General features: G+C 53.2%; 5 protein-coding genes across 5 annotated transcripts; 1 reads left to right on the forward strand and 4 right to left on the reverse strand.

Annotated features, from left to right (window-relative positions):
- Positions 1-463: 463 nt before the first annotated feature.
- VTJ04DRAFT_2850 (uncharacterized protein) lies at positions 464-2,202 on the reverse strand (the record flags this gene model as incomplete). The annotated part of the gene is made up of 3 exons (XM_069360685.1): positions 464-1,522; positions 1,599-1,821; positions 1,880-2,202. 3 exons carry the CDS (start codon positions 2,200-2,202, stop codon positions 464-466), a joined length of 1,605 nt encoding a protein of 534 aa, XP_069221371.1.
- Positions 2,203-2,633: 431 nt separating this feature from the next.
- Positions 2,634-5,968, reverse strand: VTJ04DRAFT_2851 (uncharacterized protein; the record flags this gene model as incomplete). Its single annotated transcript, XM_069360686.1, has 6 exons — positions 2,634-2,973; positions 3,037-4,636; positions 4,724-4,883; positions 4,990-5,304; positions 5,411-5,765; positions 5,838-5,968. The coding sequence occupies 6 exons, from the start codon at positions 5,966-5,968 to the stop codon at positions 2,634-2,636; spliced, it is 2,901 nt and encodes a 966-aa protein (XP_069221372.1).
- A 1,011-nt stretch (positions 5,969-6,979) lies between these two features.
- VTJ04DRAFT_2852 (uncharacterized protein) lies at positions 6,980-8,263 on the reverse strand (the record flags this gene model as incomplete). The annotated part of the gene is made up of 1 exon (XM_069360687.1): positions 6,980-8,263. The coding sequence occupies one exon, from the start codon at positions 8,261-8,263 to the stop codon at positions 6,980-6,982; it is 1,284 nt and encodes a 427-aa protein (XP_069221373.1).
- A 1,488-nt stretch (positions 8,264-9,751) lies between these two features.
- On the reverse strand, positions 9,752-10,407 carry VTJ04DRAFT_2853 (uncharacterized protein; the record flags this gene model as incomplete). Its single annotated transcript, XM_069360688.1, has 2 exons — positions 9,752-10,011; positions 10,347-10,407. 2 exons carry the CDS (start codon positions 10,405-10,407, stop codon positions 9,752-9,754), a joined length of 321 nt encoding a protein of 106 aa, XP_069221374.1.
- A 1,291-nt stretch (positions 10,408-11,698) lies between these two features.
- Positions 11,699-13,498, forward strand: VTJ04DRAFT_2854 (uncharacterized protein; the record flags this gene model as incomplete). The annotated part of the gene is made up of 3 exons (XM_069360689.1): positions 11,699-12,465; positions 12,521-12,661; positions 12,721-13,498. 3 exons carry the CDS (start codon positions 11,699-11,701, stop codon positions 13,496-13,498), a joined length of 1,686 nt encoding a protein of 561 aa, XP_069221375.1.
- Between the last annotated feature and the right edge of the window lie 1,164 nt (positions 13,499-14,662).

Genomic DNA, 14,662 nt, shown 5'->3' on the forward strand with positions numbered 1-14,662 from the left:
TCGGAAACGGCGCGCCGGGTGTGAGCAGATTGTCGTTCCGGCAACGTCGAAATTGCTCAAGGTTCATCCCTGGCAGACAACCTCAAGGTTTTGGAGAAATCCGCTCTAACGTTCGGCACTCGGCAGTCGGATCGTTCGCAGTTCATCGATGACCCAGACAGATGGATCCGCGACTTTGACCTCGGGATTTGACTAGTTAGCCTGAGTGCCTGATCGCTATGTATGTACATGACGCAGGCGTGATATTGAGTCGAATGGTAGAGTTGATTCATGAGAAGCAGAGTCTAACCCAGTTTCCATGCAGTCATGTATGTACATACGGTATCATCAACATCAACGTAGGCAATTCCCACACCTTTCTATCCGTGGGTGCAAACCAAGACCAAGTTCCCGAGCCAAAACTCATACAAAACCAGCCCTCTCTTCCTCTGACCCATCATCACCAAATACTTCCAACCCCAACTCATAACATCTGATCCCACGACTTCTGCCCCTGCTGCTCCTCATTCTCCCCCTCCTGCATCTGCTCCTTCCACTTGTGCAAATTCTCCGGCCTCTCCCTCGGCCCTCCCCACCAGCTCTTCCTCTGCTCGACAAACTCCTTCGGGAACGTCCCCGTGGCGGTCGCCCTGACCCACGCGGGCGCGACGCGCTTCAAGAAATCCATGAACCACCACACCCCGACGCGCGGCTTGTTTGCCATCTCGGGCGTGGGCACGACCTCCGGGAACGCGGCTCCCGCGCCGAACAACCCAATGACCTTGGTCCGGTCGCCGCCGCTCGGGTAGAAGGACCCCGTGCGCGAGTCGAAGGCCAGCGTGCGCGGCTTGCCGCCCGCGGGCACCGCGTCGGCGTCGAGGGCCGGGCGGATCTCGGGGGCGCGCGTGCGCACGAAGCCGATGGCTTGGATGGCGTGGTCGACGTCGTGCAGGGCGGCGGCGAGGGCGTGTTTTTCCAGCTCGGCTTGGCGAGAGGCCCAGGACAGGTCTTTGGCCCGCAGCGCCGACGACGGTGATGGTTGCGCGGGGAGCGTGGGCAGGAGCACGCGTTCGATGAACTGCCCCGCCTCGCTGGTGTGCAGGGCGTCGCCGTCGAGCTGGGTGCGGGCGTAGTCTGCAGTTTCGTACGTCAGGCCGTCGTACTTGTGCAGGATGACGGGCCCGTGGTCCGAGTCGGCGACGTGCTCGCTGTAGGTGAAGTTGGGGGTGCGGGTGATCCAGCGGATTCGGAGGTGCGGGTGGGTGGTGGAGGCCAGGCCGACGAGGTTGCGCAGGACGTGCACCGCGCTGTGGCCGGAGCCGATGACGGCCATGGTGATGGGCCGGTTGGCGGGGAGGGCTTGGGAGAGGCGCTCTTGCGAGAAGCCCGTGTAGACGGGCCATTGGGAGACGTGAACGGGCAGGGCAGGGATTGAGGGTTTCGTGCCCGTGCAGAGGACGACGATTTTGGAGCGGAAGGTGAGTTGGGTTAGGCCGGGGATGGATGATGTGAAGTCGTCGACGGTCACGGTCCATTCACGGCGCTGCGAGAGGATGTTAGCCGTGACCTTCTTGAGCGGGATAGGACGGACAGAAGATGAGTACATTTGGGTTTCGGACCAGAAGGGTCGCAGCTCCAGTGACAGCCTGCACCCGATCATGATTTTGCAGACGGGTGGTAAGCGACTTGAGCATGTTCCCGACGTAGCTCAGTTGACATGGCTTATCTTGATCAAGGCGTTGGAGGGTCTTGACCGAGTTTTTGCTAAACGGCGCAGTCCAGAGCCTTGCCAGGGTTGGAAGGGTTTGAGCAAAGCGCACATAATCGCCGGCGGTGCAGTAACTGGCATCGATATCAACTTTCTAGTCCATCAAGCCAGAACCCATGAACCCTCTCTCACCTTGGAAGTGGATCCAAGTACTGGGGGATCATGCCTCCCGCAAAACTCTTGTCTATCCAGATGATTTTGCCTCCAGAAAAAATCTCTAGGAAATTGCCTACGGCAGCGATACCCGCAGGTCCGCCGCCGACGACGATGGCAGCGGCGCGGGGAGGCTCATCTTTAAAGTCGACGTCTGATGAGAATGAGTCGGCGGATGATGAGTCGGTGCTCTGGTAGCGTCGGAAATGAGAATGATAGATCCCTTTACGGTATGGTATCTGGGATAGGCGCCGGAAACCACTCTCGAGGTGGCTGTAGCATCGCCGTGAAAGGGGATGCATTCTCTTCCAGCTTTGTCGTTGTTGCAAGAAGCAAACGATGGTGAAATGTTGTCTCTCACCCAACCCTGAAATCCTGGATTGTGGGGTGCATGTCATTGTCGGGGTTAGGGTTAAACTTGGCCAGTTCAAAACCGGTCTTAGCAATTTGAAGCGTCTTCCATGTGCCCCTGATTTCATGCAAACAAACTTCCACAGCAACGGGAAGCAATGGTCATAACCAACCCTGAAATTACCATTAAATTTCATGAGATGCTATACCCAAGTCTATCCATCACACTGAACCTCGCAAATAATGCATCTCTTCAACGACCAACACCTATTCTAGACCAGACGCCGCCCCTCTCCCATCTGTCCGCTTGCCGCGTGGGTATTGTCCCGCATGCTTGACCCAGAGTCAGGGAAAATGAACCCAGGAGATGGATATCTGGGGATTACGACGTGAAGTATTCCGTTTCTCTTGAGTCTGAAGGGCTGTCGCCGTTGTCTTCGTGTCGAGACACCGGGTCACCAATTTGGGCCGCGAGGAACGCATGGAAGTGCTGGTTATCATGAACAGGTGTGCCAGTATTAACTTCCTCTCGCTCCTCTCCAGGGAGTGGCGTGAACTCCCCGAGCAACTGCGCATCACCTGTCTCGTCAGCAACCGCTCTGATGCACCGGCACAGGTCGTTGACCAGCGACGTCTGCATCATGTGGGACTGTTTGCAGATCTCGAGGGCAAGACCCAGGTATCGCTTTGCGGCCTCAGGATTTCCGCGTCCGTGAAGATATCTATTATTACAAGAAATGTCAGCGACTGTCCATGAGAAGGTGATCACCGCATGGTTGTCTCACTCGGCTGCTTTCCACAGGAGCCAGGGAAAGCATTGATCGGCAGGCTTTTCATCCCAGAGATCGGAATATTCTTCATACAGCTCGACAAAGCGTTCGACGTGCGGCGCGAGCTCCTCGCACCTTGATGAACCCTCTGCCGCTCCGGTGCCGACTTTATCAACAGACGGCCAGGCTTTGGCCACGAGAGCGACGGCTTGGTTGAAGAACTGATACCTCTCCTGCTCGTCGATTTGCACGCGGGCCTCTTTCTGGACCACCCGGTGAATCCACAATTCTTTCTTTCCCGTATCCCGTTCGACGAGCGAGCGGGAGTAAAGCTGATGCCGCGCGGTCTCAAAGTCCGGGATAAGCTGCACGACGGCGGCGGCGGCGGCGGCAGCGGCGGCTGCTTTGCCTTTGCCTTTTAGCGCGGTCCGAGGTTTGAAGATGTATTCCTGGATCCTTTCCGAGTGCAGGAAGGCAAGCACGTTGAGAAGCGCTCTGGCGTTGGCGTCGAGTTCGTCAAAGCCGTACGTCGTTGCGAGCGTGCGCCTGGAGCGATTGTGCTGCTGCGGATCGCTGATGAGGCGTATCCTTTTGGCGTACAGGCCGTCGTTGGAGTAATGATCCTTGATGAACTCATCAGGCGTGAGGTTCCTGTTCCGGAGCACGTCGCCCATCTGCGTCAAGGCCAGCGGTAGCCCGTCAAAGAGACTTTCGAGGTCGCGAATCTTGCGATTGGTGTTGCTGTCATGGACATCCCCGACGGACTTGCGGAGAATTGCCTCAGAAGCTTCGCGAGCCAGTCTTGGGACCTTGATCTTCGATGTGTCGCATAAGAAGAAGTGGGTTTCTGCATTTGGATCCCGACTCGTGACGATGACAGATCCGCCCCCCGAACAAGGGAAGTAATCCATGACGATCTCGGGATCGTTGGCATTGTCAAACACGAGCAGCCAGTTACCCGTGGCTTCTTTTTCGTCACTGGGTTGCGAGAGCCAGGCCTTGGCAATCCCTATGGCGTTCGATTTCGGGTCGTCTGCCTCCTCCCGGGATACCAGGCTCAGTTTCGTAGCGATGCTGCCAAAGTCCTTCTCGAGGGTTTCGCGTGTCCTCGCATCGACCCAAAGCACAGCTTTGAAATGATCCTGTCGAGTGTAGGCAAACTGTGTCGCGATATCCGACTTACCGATGCCGCCCATGCCATAAAGCACCACAACGTGCGGACCCCGGGCAGAGTCCGGCGAGCGCGGAAGAAGATGCTGATCCATCAAGCTGAGTATGTCTTCTCGGCCAACAAAGTGTGGGTTTGGCCATCGATCCTCAGGACGCATGAAATATGGTAATGTGGCGTGTCTGTTGCCCAAGAGCTTTTCCGCACTCCTGCTCCGGTGTTTTAGGCCCAACAGAATATCGTCGTCGTGATTATTAATATCTCTACTTTGATCCGGGAGAGTGGGTGCAACTTGAGACACGGGAGACGCTAACGTGGCGGAATCAGCCATTCTGGAGAGCCCTAGCACACCCAAAGCATCATCTGGATGAACGTCGACTTGAGTATTGGTGTCGAACTGGGTAATGGCCTCGACTTGGGTCGTCGCATTAGTGACATCTCGAGGGCCTGTTGTCCCGATTATTATCAACCATGTCTGTCAGAAGACAAATCATGAAATTGAAGACCGACTGGAAAGTGCAAATAAAAACGCACCTGTTGTTCTCTCGAGCACGCGGCGAAGGAACTCCCGTGCAGAGTCCTCATCGGTATGCAGCTTCTTAAGCATGCAGAGCTCGTTGTGCGGAAGGAAAACTCCTAAACGCGTTTCGTCCGGGCAATGTGTTTTGGAAAGACTTTCGTCGACGATGGGTTTCTGAGAGAAAGACAGCGATGTTAGCGATCTGACTGCGTAAGACAGGTTCAGGGGCCAGCAGCGTAACAATCCTCATGAGCCCATCTATAATCCCGCAACTAATTACCTTGTTTTGGGTCTTCCATTTCTTTGAACCGGTTGAAGGAGCGCTCCCATGCTCGTAAACGCAGAGGATCGGTGTTTTGATGTAATCTCTAAATCTTTGAGAGACGGTGGCAACTTCCGAGGCATCTTTCCTGGAGATGTGGTGTTGCTTGCTTGCGGGGATGCCTGCACATCTCAGCAGCACCTTTGTTTTCTTGAGCTCATCTTCGGTCCGTCCGTGGAAGTGAGGTGTCCCGAGGAACAACACACATAGGTTCATGCTCCCCAGGTGTTGGAAGCACTCAAAGTGGGTGCACTGATACGCCACAACAAGTGCCTAGGTGAAAGTAGGTAAGTTAATGATACCGATATGGGGTTGACTATAAACTCGAGAGAGCGAAAGATCAGAACAGGGGAGGGTTTCGGATAGACAGGGGCAATACCTTCTTTAAAAGTACCCCTCCGAGTGAGTGAGCCACAAATACAATGCGTCTTTCTAGGTTTTGGGATGTGTCTTCAGCTACTCCTGGACTCGGTGGGCTGCCATGTTCCGTGCCGCCGTCGGGGGGAGAAGCGTCCAGTAGAGTTTGAAGTTCCTTTGCTAGCTGATTGCCGATGTCGAGGAAGTTCTCCCATGAGAATGTGTCATCCATGTTGCATGTCCACTGGTAGTGGTGCATGTGGACACGCTTGATTCTCTGGTTTGCGTAGTCGGTGTGCTCGATAGCCTGCCGGAACAAAGCGTCCAGATCCCATTCTGTGGCAGGCGGAGTGTTGTATCCGGGCACAGCGATGACACTAATCCCAATTGCTTTCAGCGAATAAGCTCACATGACAGTAGCGAACAGGTGAGTATCCATGTTTGCTCACATCAGTTCAATATAGCCGTCTCTGTGCAGCTCCAAGGGGGGTCCCAGACTGGTGAGCCCGGATCCAGAGCTGCGGGGAGAAGCAATTGTAGTGCCCCCTCTGAGGGGTGTAAACTTGGAGAGAATGATCATGGTAAGAGTGAGAAGTGACGTAAACACAAGCGCATTGGTGTCAGGGTGGTGCAACAGGCGGGCGCATCGCCTGCGGAGTAACCATGTCCGCTTTGTCCGGGTTCCGAGGTGCTGATTGATTCTGATAGAAAGGAATCGGAAGTTAGCCCTGCGGTATCCCAAGCACAGGGCAACTGCATATAACCCCTGGCAGAGTATTGAACGGGGCAACCGTCAATACGTGACGCCAACCCACTGTTGGGGCTGCTGATGGCGGTTTGGTTCGGCCAGCGATCTATGATTGGGGCTCGACAGACAGGACTTTCGACTTCGGTTGCGAGGGAAGGGGAGTGAGGGTCAAGGCTAGTGATGAGGCATCTTTTGACATGCTTCTCGAAAGCTCATCTCACACGGACAGTGGCCAGCCAAGACCTGGTACTTTGCAGTACAAATGAGATGATGCGGCTGAGTTGCGTGCGCATTTATGTAACATTTCCTGTGCTTTGTGCAGAGGTATTAATATGTACAACGCAATGGTGGATGTGTACTGTCAAGTAACACTGAGCCTCGTGCGGGGTTGGTGTCAGGCAGTTCCTCAAGGTGAACCTGACAGCCAGCCTTATGAGAAACCATGCTTAAAATCAGATGACCTACCAAGACACTTGATGGCGGGTGTAAAGTGGTGAGACTGAGTTGGGTCAGGTAGGCAGGTCAGATCAGCGTACTCAGGATTGTCCATGAACATGAGAGCATCATGAGGCCACACGGCTCTTTGACTGCTAACTAATGACCTGCATCATCTCCAGATCCAAAACGGCATACTCTTGTTGAGAGTTATGGCAACTAATGCTTCAAACATAGTGAAGATCATCGCGTTCTTGGTGAATGAAAGAGTGTCAAGATCATGATATAGACATACGGGGATGGTATTCATAGGCATCAGTGGTGAGACTGCTGTTGGGGACAACTCATGAACTCTGCTCTCCCAATCCACGGGTTTCAACCCTCACGAAAGCCTTTGCCATTATGAAATCACACTTTCACGGCCAACCATACTCTGTGCATGAATGGCTTCACATCCTCCCAATAGTACAGGATGGCAGTGAGCAAAACAACCGGTGCCGTGGTTGCCGGCCACAGCCACAGGGGCTTTCCATCCATCCCCTCAAAGTTCATCCCCCATACGGTACATACGAACGCCAGGGGGACAAAAAATGTATTGATGATGGTCAGTCTCCACACCGACATGGCCAAGATAGCCGACCGCCGTGACTCTTTGAGCATAACGCTGTTGGCGAGCGTGTCTATCCCCTGGTCACACGCGCGCGTGAGAGCGTCGGCCTGTCGTTGGAGGTAATCGAAGTCGGCGAGCAGCAGCGCTGCCGTCTTTTCGACAACATCGGCACCTTCATCAGTCATTCCTATGCGCGGCCAGTCGAGCGAGGTCCGGTTCCTGAGGATGTTTGCCGTCTCAGCGAGGCTGTGTGAGTGGGACGTTAGCTGCGTTTTAATGTATTTGAGGTTGAGAAGGATGGCGGTGTCGCGACGGTCGTCGTCTCCTGGCCTGTCTGCCACGTCCGGACGGAGGCCGATGAAGGAGAGCTCATGCTCAATGCAACGCATCAGCAGGTTTAAAAATTGCAGTTCTGCCGATGCAGAAAAGCGAAGCAGTTCGCTCAGCGCGTACATGGCGTCATGCTGGGCCACGGTTCTATCGAGGCCGGCACCATAATGAAAGGGGAGCTGGCAGATGTTTTGTGCTGACCACTTCTCCTTGAGCGGATTGGGCGACACCGGTCGCATATTAGTGACATTGGATGTCCCGCCCGTCCCGGGGGAGACGGGCTGTGAAGCCGGGGTCTGAGGTATTGGCGTGTTGCCGACGTTTGGCGAAGCGACGTTGGGTGATGGAAACCCTGAGAACTCTGACAGATTGGAGGTTCCAGGTGTCAACGATGGTGGCGCATGGGCGTATTCTGTGGCCTGTGGCACAATGACCGGCAGAAGGTGGGTTTGCCAGTCCCGCATCTCTTTCCGCGGGAACCATGGTCCCGGTGTACAGAGGGAGAGATCTCGTCCGCTATCGAGCCAGACAATGATGTTCCAGTTGGGTCCGGGAGGTGACACATATACCGAGATGGTTTGCTCCAAGACCGATACACGGGTCCCGAGAAGTGGATTTTTGCGGACTATCGAGTCTGCCACCTTCGCGTTGTTGCGAAGATTTTGAAGGTAGTTATCCATCTGACGGTCGTGCATCTTACGTTCCTGCTCCATGTCTTCCGGTCGTGGAGGAAGAATTTCGGCCTCGCGCATGCATATTGTGGGGATGGTGAGGTGGAAGACCCGAGCGGATGTCGAGGGAAGTGATGGCGACGAAAAGTAGTCCCGGCCGTTCAACTGGAAGTCTAGATGGCGACGGTATAGCTCGGGAGTTGGCTTGTATTTGTCCCCCACCGCGGTGAGCCACCCCGGGGATGGAAAGCCACGAAGAAACACAAGTCCAGAGCCTGGGGGAATATCGCTGTTTTTGAACGCGTTGAGACCAGCTTGCGTGGCCGGATAGCTCGTCAGACCTTCATTCGTAATATCGTGAACAACGGCAAATGGCTCTCCGTCATCTGCAGAGGAAACAGCTGCTACACGGGTGTGTCCTCCTCCTGGGTTGAGAGGGAGGCCGAGATAGTTGCCGAGTTCCAAAAGGTCTGGCCGGTGATATGGATGATCTTTGCGCTTCAACAGGACGTATATGTTTCTTTGATATCCGGTGGACACTTGACGCCCTTCCTACGTCAGTATTATGGTCACCCCACTAAACTCTGGGCTAACACAACAACACACCTAGAGGGCGTGGGGATGGATTTCGAGGTGTTGGCATTGTTGACGTCGTTGACCAGGTTGCGGTTGGAACAGATGCAGAGAAATATCAAGAACTAAGCAGAGACGAGAATGCAAAAGCAGAGAATGATGTGTTCTGGCGAGCTAACCCCTCAACCCTTCTCGCAAGTTAACACCCCACCTAACAAGGCTGGGTTGGGTGCTCATCCAGTTCTGCCAAGTACGAGAACAGAGCCTTGCGTTGCGCCCACGATTGCGTGAGGGAGCGAATGTTGTGGAAATGGAGGGTTGCGTAGACTCAGCCTCATGCAGCCTCAGATGCATGAGCAGGGCCCAAGAGTTCAGCTTTCCTTCCAGTCAATTAACGTTGTCAGCTAGATACGGAGTATTCGTTATTGATTACCTTATTTTGTGTGTACCTTTTTTTCCGGACCCACATTCCCTGAACATTTCCTTCTTGTTAAAGAGTCAGTTGTGATCCCAGATATTGACTTTCAGAGCTTGGTTGGGTAGAAACAGTGAATTCAGCATCAAAGAGATGGAAATTACGGAATACCCCACCATTTTCGAGAATGAATTGATGTGTCAAGATGAATCGGCAGGTTGCGTATTGAAGGTATTATATGCATGAAAGTGAGGAGGGGATATGATGCAGCTTGAGCTCGGGAGTCGAGAGATCAAGGTTTGCAAGTTAATTATTACTTATGTATTTTCTTGCGATCCCGTCCGTTTCGTGTGCATCCACGTTTCTTTGTCTTGATAATTCATTATTCCTAAATCCAAGTGAACGCCCTAACTCCTTTCGTCTTCCGAGATTTATCAATCCACAGGTTTTCATCCTCCTTTCACTTTGTCTCTGTTAGCCGAGTGACCATGAGGCCATCGAGACTTTGGAGAGCATCCTTCAACATGTCACCCTTCAACAGAGACCTGCCAGCGGTCATGGGCAGTCGCATCAGGAGCAGGCTACTCGAGGTATGGAATGACGCGATTGCAGTGGGCGGTGCGGAAGACTCTGAGATGCTGGGCACTCCATTCGAGAATCATCTCAGTCTGATCATCGTGGGGATTCTGACCTACCGAGGTGAGACGCTTGCTCAGCGTGTTGCGTCTCACGGCTGAGCAGAACTCACGCTGGTTGCGCGGGGTGTACCGGTCCATGTTTTCGTCCGTCAGATAAAGGCTCATGCCGAGGAAAGTGCCGAGATTTTGGAAGACGGGCACGTCTTGCGGGAATCGTTTGGCAGAGGGTGAATCGATGAGAGGTTGACTCCGAACTTACGATTTCCTGAAAGACAGTCGTGCTTGACCTAATTACTCCCCATCGATATACCGGCAGACGCCCAGCCCTAAGACCTCTGGACGTAAAAGCCTGAACGCAGCGTCCACAACTGTTGCGATACATCCGCGAGATATTGGATACCCCTCTCCTTTTCGTCACTATCAAAAGCCATCAGAACTTTGACCATGGCGTAGTACGGAGTCAATAGGAACCCATGAGTTGGTTCTCAGGTGTCGGTCCTTGAACATGTATAACAAGACGATACCGACAAGAACTCACCAAAATCTCCAGGCTCAAAAGTCTGCGGAGAAGGTCTACTCCGAGTCCTGGATAAGCTCATACATGCCAATGTTGATCTTGTAAACACGCTCGTCTAAGCGGCCGCCATCTTGGAGATTATTATTGGAGATCGACCGTTCCTTACCCCTCTTAACTCTATGGTGAGGATCAACAAAGTCGTCAACGTAGGATGTGGCAACGGCATCGCAAAGACAAAACCAAACCTTGAAGATAAATAGGGATGGCTTGTTTGTTTTGTACGAGGCCTGGACATCATTATACCACATATACCCTACTGTGTAGATTCTTTGAGATGAGACGACCTGTCGAGTTTGCTTGGGTTTGAGCGGCTCATAGGCAATTCCCCGGTGCAACTTTGTTTGCAGAGGTTTTTCTCGATTCTGCATCCAAGGATCCAATTTGGCACAAGTCTAGAGCGCCTCAAGACGGACATACTGTGTGCAATGTGCCGACATGAGATGTATGACAACTGGCTCTGGATGGCGCATCCAGATAGGGCAAGGGTGCCAAAGCAGACCGAGGATGATTATGCTACATATTGGCATGCAATGGCCATGTTTACTAACTATAGCGGCTCGATGATGCATCATTCCGATGGATCTCTTGTCTCAAACGAGATCCAGATGGCCTGCACAGAAGATACCCCCATGTCCCAAGGATATTGTGCGGCAGAGCAAGAGTGTAACTTGCATTTTTAGACCAATTTGGGTATCGTAAATGTGATAAATCATTGCCCTGCAGACAAATCAACATCTCGGAGCTACCATGATCAAACTAAATACTCATTTTTGGTAGTAATGGCATTTTCGGGACATCCGGTCCAGAACCGGACAATTTCGGCTGATGTGGATGCGGTTGCACAGACCCACCTGCCGGGCCGGATGGTTTAGAAGGATGTTCATGCACCAAACTGAGCCCGGCCCTCCCACATGCACCGAGCGGGGGTTACCTATTTGGGCAATTACTCAACAGCCCCCTGATTCTCGGTACATGTGGAATGACCGCTGCTTGGCTTACACAAGCACGGCAAGGTACGGGAGACTTGAAACAACGTTGTTTCTCAGTTCTTTCTCCTGCTGTTGGTATTACCTGCTGGCATATCCAACGACCAAAATGCTGTACATGGCGTCAACAAACGACAGGTGGTGTCAGAAGACTCACGATTCCTACAAAATTCCAGGTCTTATCCGTCCCGTTCGCCGCCTCATCAGAACCAGATGGCACTGATGTTCCAAAGGAAACCCAAACTCCAGCCTGGCTCTCGAAGATAGAACCGTTGGAGAAGTACAGAGCATCAAGAAAACTTTCTGGCCCAGACTAAACCCGAAAAAATGGCTGTTTCACCGGTCAGTCCTGGTCTCGACTCAAAACACGAGAAAGTCCCAACACCGTCAAACCACGACACTTCGTCCATCACCAACATTGACAATGGTATCACGCAAGTCAGCCATGCCTCTGAACCCCCGAGCAACACATTCACAACATCCCAAGCCTCCGGCTCAGACGACAAACCCAACGACCCCAGCACCTCCAACGCCGCTATGAACCCAGATGGCAGCCCAACCCCCTCTTCCACCGCGACTAACCAACCACTCAGCAAAAACCGGAACCGCTTCCTCCTCATCTTCATCACCCTAACCCAACTCGTCCAATGCATCCCCCTCGGCGCAGGTATTAACTCCGGCCTGGCCATCGGCGCCTCCCTCGGCGCCTCCCCTGTTGCATCAGTTTGGGTAGTCGCCTCCTACCCACTGACAGCAGGCACCTTCGTCCTCATCGGCGGCCGATTGGGCGAGATCTACGGACACAAGACGGTCTTGACGGCGGGGAGCCTGTGGTGGGTTGTCTGGGCGTTCGCGGGAGGGTATGCGACGAGTTTGCTGTCGGTGTGTTTGATGCGTGGGTTGTGTGGGGTTGGAGGCGGGTTAATGGTGCCGAATATCGTGGCGCTGATTGGGGTCACGTTTCCGCCGGGTAAGAGGAGGAATCTTGGGATGGCGTTGCTCGGGGCTATGGCGCCTGTTGGGGCGGCGGGAGGGTCGTTGGTGGCGGCGGTTTTGGTGCAGTTGGCGCATTGGAAGTGGTTGTTCTTTATGCTGTAAGCCGGGAGATGTTGGGTCGAAATTGGAGAGTGTTCACTGACAGCTTGATAGTGGACTGTTGGGCACGGTTGTCTACGGCGTTGCAATTGCCTTGGTTCCGGCTGACGAAGCTGTTGATCCTGAAGGACAGGTGGACTACGGCGGTGCCTACTTTGGCGTCGCTGGGTTGATCTTGTTCAACTTTGTTTGGAAGTAAGTCTGCCGGCTTGAGATATTGACACAGAGACAGACAGCTAACCATTTTACAACAGCCAAGCACCTATCGTTGGCTGGGATACACCCTACATCATCGCCCTGCTAATCCTTTCGATTCTTCATTTCGCCGTTTTCTGCTACTGGGAAACCCGTGTCGCCAAAGAGCCAATCCTTCCATTTAACATCTGGAATGCCCCGTCCTTCGGCATCCTCATGATCGCCATATTCTTCTCCTTCATGAGCCTGGGCATCTTCTTTTGGTACATGAACATCTACATGCAGACCATCCGTGGCGACAGCCTGATTCAGACCGGCGTGCAATACCTACCCCTGACCATCGTCGGGACCATGAACTCCTTCTTCGCCGCTTGGCTCGTTCCTCGCGTCCCAACCCAGATTATCATCGGCGCTGGATGCGTCGCCATGGTTATCACCAACGTGCTGCTCGCCACCATCCCCGCTAATCTTACATACTGGGCCATGGCGTTCCCTGCCATGTTTGTATCGGCTTTCACTATCGACCTCATCACCACAAGTGCCCAGATCATTGCCAGCAACACTGTGCTCATGAAGCACCAGGGAGTTGCAGGGTCGTTGGTTGGCACGCTTCTCAGCTACGGCATGAGTACCGGCTTGGGATTTGCTGGGACAGTGGAGGTAAACACTTTTGAGGATGGAACAAACCTGCTCCGTGGGTATCACTTGGCTGCTTACCTGGCAGTGGGAATGTCGGGGTGTGCCTTGCTTCTATGTTTCTTTATTCGCATTCCCAAGGATACGCGTGAGGGCTGGGCAGAAGATGACGACGTTGCTGCAGCAAGGGGTCAGGTTTGATGATGTGGAAAGTGTTGGGGAACAAAAGGATTGTCGTTGAATGGACACACCTGCAAATAGTAATAAGCATCATATTTGCCAAATAGAGGGAGTGTGATCAGCCATTTCATGCGGAATACAACAGCCCAGGCACAACCTGGTGAAGGGAGATATCATTAACCACAGAATAAGACAGGAAACGTTATCAACAGAATAAATAGAAACCGCAAACGACAAAATTCTTGATCCAGATTTGACAAAAGAACCGAAACAGGCATGAATCTGGGACCTTCCAAACAACTAGAACTCACAAGGCGACTTTCCAGGAGAGCTAATTACAGCCAACGTCCGGCCAAAGTTCTCGACATGGAACCAGGCCAGACAATGTCGAGAAAACCCCCAGGTCCCTGGGGCTTCCCACAGCCGACTCTCCAAGAACCGACACAAGGACGAAGGCAAATCCATGCAATGGGGCCTTTCCGGGATTTTCTATTCCCTTGATTGGCGGTGTGCGATGTCTGCTGCTGGCGGCACTGAAGGAGGGGTGCCATCAGCGTGGCTGTCGTTGTCGTTGTTGTGGTGGTGGTGGTGGTGGTGGTGGTTGTGATGGAATGAGACCAAATTCAATATCCTCTGAACTCCCCAGCGGATGATGCTTGCTTCGACGGCGAGCAACAAGTCGGTTGAACCATTGCGTAATCTGTGTCCGCCAGCCTAATTTCAGACAGCGGTTAGCCTTTGGGTCGGCCTGGAAATTGGGCTAAAAAGTGGAACATACTAGGTTTCGTAACAGGCATGCCTAGCGGGAAAACGCCAAACGCGTCGTCAAGTTTGTCATCGCGGTCATCGGTGCTGGGATCATAGAGACCGATAGGAATTTGTTGATAAACGCCCCTGCTGGGAGATGGTCTGTACAGACTAAACAACTCTCTAATGCGTTCCCGCCTTTGCTCGTTGGAGGCGGCATCACGGCGCGGGCCGCATGTGAAGTTGCCGGTCTGAAAGCTATTGAAATGGGAAACCAAAAACTCGACAAGCATCTCATTCCACGGCTCAAGAGCTTCCCATGCGTTGATTCTGAACTGGCTATTAATTAGCCCATTCACAGGCTCGGGAATGGTTGGATCGGCTCCGGCAGCCAACAAGACCTCCACAACTTCAGGAAGAAGAGAGAATGTTGCAGCT

The sequence above is a fragment of the Mycothermus thermophilus genome (genome assembly GCF_041956435.1).
Source record: "Mycothermus thermophilus strain CBS 625.91 unplaced genomic scaffold VTJ04scaffold_2, whole genome shotgun sequence".
Lineage (NCBI taxonomy): Eukaryota > Fungi > Ascomycota > Sordariomycetes > Sordariales > Chaetomiaceae > Mycothermus > Mycothermus thermophilus.